We start from the raw sequence: 5,972 nt of genomic DNA on the forward strand, positions 1-5,972 counted from the left end.
CTGGCAGTCACGGGCTCTTGCTCTATGTACATGGAAACAACTCAAATCTTTAAATTTTACATGAATACGACTCTTTTATAATGCTTAAAATATATGATCTTCAAAACTTTTCACAAGCTTCATTTATTATTTTCTATTTTAAGATATTCAGCATTAAAATGATGCCTTGTGGTTTTGTTTTAAAACCGGAAGTGTTTAAAAGTTTATATTTTTAGATGCTTGAAACATTCAGTTTGTGTTTTAAAACCATTTTGAGAACAAAGACTTATTACGCAATTAAGTTTAAGATTTAAACCAAATAGAATTAAAAGCCTTAAAGACGACTTAAGAAGCTTCCAGTTTAGGTCAAAAATTTAGGAATAATTATTCAAGCCGATGAATGGTTTAAAAGAAATCTCAAACTTTTAAGCGTGTGTCATTGCAGCTTATATTCGTTGCTGGAATAATTCTGCGAGTTCCGGTATGACCAAAAAAGTTAATCACAGCTGTTTTCGAGAAAACCAGCCTTAAAATTTATGACGTACAGTTCATCGTGCAGTTGTTTGGTTGAGAAAATGCGATATTATTAACTGAATGTTGGGTATTACAGTGTAAATTGATATTCTCTAGAAAGATTGACATTTACATATATCGAATCGGGAAAATTCAATTTTGAGAGCAAATTTGTTAACTTGTTGTTGAATACCCTACAATTTTCTAACTGATTGACTTAAAACCGTTCATGAATTTAAAGAATAAGTTGATTGGTGATATGAGTAACACTCCAAACGGATACTTAGATAGTTGAGTGTTGATTGTGTTTCTTATCACAAACACTTACAATAACTTAAATATGCTTAATTAGAAATTGATGTTCACATTTGTCTGTTGCTTATCAGTCAGCGCAATAAACAAAGTCGCATTGCATTGATTGTCAAGTTCAAATGGAGGAGTTATGTATGTACAAAACGAGCATCAAAACTTCAATAATGATCATTTAAGGTAACGTGAGTTCAACTTTATGTAACGTTTTAGAAACTCGCGGAATTTTCTTAGCTTGCGTTGATTTTTAGCAATGGCTAAAATTTTCAATTTATTTAGTATTACAATCGTTATAGTCTATCATGTATTTGCCGAAACTCAAGCCGCCAGTACTTCTAAGCATACGTCCATCGGATCGCGCATAGTGGGAGGTACACCTGCACGTAACATCAATATACCATACATAGTGTCGTTGTTTTATTTCTATTCGCACCATTGTGGAGGTTCGATTATCAATGAACGCACCGTACTTACCGCCGCCCATTGCCTGCAAAATAGCATTTATAAATATTTTAAAGTACATGCTGGCACTAAAACAATTTCATCATCGCGCGAAGGCATTGTTGTTGGCGTATCGGCTGTACATTACCATAATATGTTCAACTTTAAAACCATGGACTATGATATTGGTTTAGTGCGCATGGTTAAAGCAATCTCTTATAGATACAACATTCAGCCAATAAGTTTACCCGCACCTTACGAAGACGCTGTACAGGATGGCGATATGGCTAGGGTCTCTGGATGGGGAGTCACCAAACCTGGAGGAAGTGCTTCGGCCTATTTGCGTTATGCTAATGTACCAATCGTTAATCAAAATATTTGTGATTTGCTACATCGTGGCATAACTGATCGTATGATTTGTGCGGGATATGATAACGGTGGAGCAGATGCATGTCAGAGTGATTCAGGCGGTCCATTGGAGTATGACGGAAAAATTGTGGGCATTGTTTCGTGGGGTGTTAGCTGTGCTCTGCCTAATAAGCCAGGCGTTTACACACGCGTCTCTGAGCTAATACCTTGGATACAAATGACTTTAGCCAACAATTATGCGGATAGTATACCTGGTGGATTTTTTGGGAAAACGAAATAAAATATTTATGTAATATAAAATAAATAGAGAGTGTGAAATATATATAAATACATAATTCTCTTGGTAGTACCCCAATCAAACGCGACGGAATCTATGGGCTCACTGCGATTAAAAGGAGCCAATAAAAGTAGTACCACGCTTTATGAACAATAAATTACGAATCGCGTTTCGAGCTGTGGTAACGAGTGTGCAAAGTGCATACATCAAACTCGTTTTGTTTTGTTGATTCTCTGACAGGGTGGCTAATTGAAGTATATTGGTACGATTTCCGACAATCTTTGTCAACTTCGGTTCAAAGACAAATCGGTTTCGGCGTTGTGCCATCATCAGTGTCAATTTTCGCTCTGATCTGTTGTTGTCGTTTGTCTTTTATTTATAGTTCGTAGGTACATGAGCAGGTATTATCAAAATGGATGTTTGTGTATGTTTATGTGCTGTGTGTTCATTCAGAAACGAGGGTGGTTTTTAATGACTTTTGTGTGGCAGGTAGAAGTCAGTAATTCTACTCGTTTGACCATCTTTTTGTGTTGTGAAGACGGAAAATCGTTCCAACTTACAACTTTCAAGAGTAATATGATCGGATGAGTGTATTTATGCCTGACGATTGGAATACAAATATGCAAAATATTCCGCAAACCAAGCCAATTGCCGCTGGAATAATTCTTACTCAGTGACCAGTGCGAAAACTTGAAGTCTGCGTGTCATTAGGACTGCTTGAGTGCTAGTCAGTGTACTATACACCAGACCTCCACAAAACTACAAATCATGAAGAGGGCCCATGAAAACATATAACAAAAAAATGCAGTATAAACATGACGATTTGATAAGGGTTACCTGGGTACAGTTTTTATAGCGCCAACCTTATCGAAAGTTCAGATACTATGTGCAGACTACACCTTTTTCCAACTTTTTTCTAAAAAAATCAAATCTATTTCAGAAAAAATCGAATATTACTAGAAGTAGAAATAGTAGAAATAGAAGTATATCTTGAAATATTGCAATATTTTTTCATAGCGTGTAGAAAATTTGTAAAAAAAATTCGGTACAATTTAATTAGTGCGGTAAAAAGTGATTGGTTTTTTAACAAAATTTAAGAGAACGCTCGCGTTGTGGAACTTGGACAAATTTAGAGTTGTCTCTATCAAGAGTTCAGTGCTATAAGCATATCACGTGAGCTATCGATGGTAACGAGTCGTGGCACACTCAAAACGGTTAACGTTGGGATTTTTTCAACATCTCGACCTGCGCAAAACTCAGTAAACTTAATACATTATGAGTGGTACTTTCAGATATGATAGCGATCTTAAAAAGAAATTGTAGAAGTAATAGGACCTCCAATATACCTAAAAACGTGTTTTTTGCACTTTTTTTTTTTCGAATATCTTAAAAAAGTGACTGCAGACTCGCGTTCACTACGCAGAAATCTTCGAGAAAGTATAGTCCTGTTTCTGGTTACAAAATATCAATAATCTGGTTTCAGAATAAGGTTTTGCGCAATTAAAACCCTTAGATACCATCAACAAAAATTTAGTTTGTTTTGCTTGTAAAATGGTTATATTTGTGGATCAAGTTTTCAATTATTTAATTGGATATTAAAACGCTATTTTCAAAAGCCGTGGAATTAAAATCCAGTAATTCGTGAATTTTCGGGAATTAAGATAGACCGGGATCCTAGGATCGTCATCCCTAAACCTCATTATTAAAACAATTTCACAGGCCGACAGCATCTCAGACCCAGAAACCGGACTATATATTTTCGAAGAATTTTGATGCGTTGAATCGAAATCTGGCCTCAAAATTGCTCTAACAGCTCTGGTTTTTGAGATATCTTAACCTAAAAGTGCAAAAAACACAGTTTTTGCCTGTATTTGAGGTTATGTAACCTTGCAGATGTTTTCTTTCACCAAAATTAAAGAATGATATCTTTAAACGCAAGTCTTCTTCTTTCAAATATCGTTGAAGTTGCTCAAATATAATTTTTTTTTCGCTGAGATATCGCATTTTGAAATTTTCATGTAGGTGTAGGGAAATTTAGAAACATGAAAATTTCAAATTTAGAAACATGAAAATTGCAAAATGCGATATCTCAGCGAAAAAATTATATTTGTACAAACTCAACGCCATTTGAAAAACGAAGACTTGTATTTAAAGATACGATCCTTCAATTTTGGTGAAAGAAAATATCTGCAAGGCTACATAACCTCAAATATGGACAAAAACGGTGTTTTTGCACTTTTAGGTTAGGATATCTCGATTCAGCGCATCATAAACTTTCGATAATATATAGACTGGTTTCTGGGTCTGAATGTTGGTTAAATTTTGTCGGCCTGTATTTTTAATGAGGGGCTATCAATAATTTAAACACTTGGTTCTTTTTTTTCTCGTTTCGTTTGTACACATATATGTACGCATATCTTTAAACTTTTTGCTGGTCACACCAAAATAATCGAATATATTTCGTAATTAAATTTTCTAATAAAAGGAAAATTTCGTGGGTCCAAATTAAATCAAACCACTTCAAAGCTTTATGCGCAACAGTAATTACGATTTTCATTTCATTATGCATAGTTTTGAAAACTAAGGGTTACTTGCGTGTCTATGTATATGACTGTATGTTTAGGTACATACACTTAGAAAATGCTAAATTAGTATAATTCCATAAAAAGTAGGGTTGAAGCGAAAAATGTGCCATTTCCCAAGCACATACCGACATGCATACTTGTTTAGTTTTCTTTGAATAGAAAAAATCACTGCCCAACACCTGGTCCTGATTTTCATAGTCAAAACAAGTCAACACACACACACACATATACATACACTCATAAACGGAATCACACCAAGTGTACGAATAATAAAATTCAAAAGAAATATAAAGCAAATAGCAAATCTTAAATTTAATTAATGATCTATGTTTGTGAGTTTGGTTGTACATATCTTCACCTTTTTTTGCTGTTGCTTCGTTCACCGCATTTAATTTTTGAGTTTTGTTCTTTGTTTTGTTGGTATGTATAGTTTGAGGAGTTATTTGGTAGATCTTCGAATCGTATTTCCTGCTTAACGGGCTTGAGAACAGCTGCTGCTTCTAGTATTTACTAAACAATACAAATATCTACGTATATATGTATGTATATATATATGCATATATATAGTGCATATGTTCATAAATATAAATGCAAACATGAACTTAAGAAGCTACCGTTGTTGCAACATACAAAAAAAAAAAACACACGATAATAATAATACCAGCTGACAGCTCAGCATAAAAATATTATTGGCAGGAGTTTTGCTAAAACAGCATTAAAATATGCACTTGTGTGTGTGTGTTTGTGCAAATACTTGCCACAGATCAACTAATGATGAGACGAAAATATCCCTGCAAAAAATAGTGCGACTTGTCCCTAAAGAGAGCTGTCTCTGATTGATCTCTTTTGTCTACATTGGGGTATAATTGATCCACTCTAGTCCCTTTTGGGTACGGTTGGGATTAGTCAGGGTGAAATCTATGTAGCCCATTTTACAAAACATAAAAAAAGCGGTAACGAAGTGAGTTAAATAAAAACAAGTAAGGACGGGACTTCATACCTTGCATGAATGGGGCTGAACAATAATCTTATCCCATTCGTATTATGCAAATAATCGGATGTATAATAAGATAAGAAATATATAGTGAACAGATGTACATACCTAAGCGATTTTTAAGTTTAGCTTGTGTGAGGATGCTAAGTTTCATGTTTTTTGTGGTCTGAGTGTAAAAAACTTTGACTACGAATCACGTATTTCAACAATATATGACGTAAACGTAAGTAGTCGATGAAATTTCATGCTTCTCGCCGTAAAACAGGGGGCAGAAATGACAGCTTATATGGGGTATAAACTCTACATACCACCGATCTCTATGAAAGAAAACAATATATGCTCTTTACGTACGCATTCGGTGAAATTTGAAGCCTCTAGCTGTTAAAATGGGGTAGTTATTACGAAAAGCGTCTTATCTGAACAATCGGTTGTGGTGGATATATGAAATATATATGAACGATCTCATTCAATTTTTGAGACAACAATATATGCAATATACGAAAGC

General features: G+C 34.6%; 1 protein-coding gene across 1 annotated transcript; it reads left to right on the forward strand.

The window, feature by feature from the left end:
* The first annotated feature begins 965 nt into the window (after positions 1 to 965).
* On the forward strand, positions 966 to 1,984 carry LOC137247153 (trypsin-3-like). The gene has a single exon (XM_067778236.1). It carries the CDS (start codon positions 1,055 to 1,057, stop codon positions 1,889 to 1,891), a length of 837 nt encoding a protein of 278 aa, XP_067634337.1. The 5' UTR covers positions 966 to 1,054; the 3' UTR covers positions 1,892 to 1,984.
* The last annotated feature ends 3,988 nt before the right edge of the window (positions 1,985 to 5,972 follow it).

Source organism: Eurosta solidaginis, chromosome 3 (assembly GCF_040869045.1).
Source record: "Eurosta solidaginis isolate ZX-2024a chromosome 3, ASM4086904v1, whole genome shotgun sequence".
In the NCBI taxonomy this organism is placed as follows: domain Eukaryota; kingdom Metazoa; phylum Arthropoda; class Insecta; order Diptera; family Tephritidae; genus Eurosta; species Eurosta solidaginis.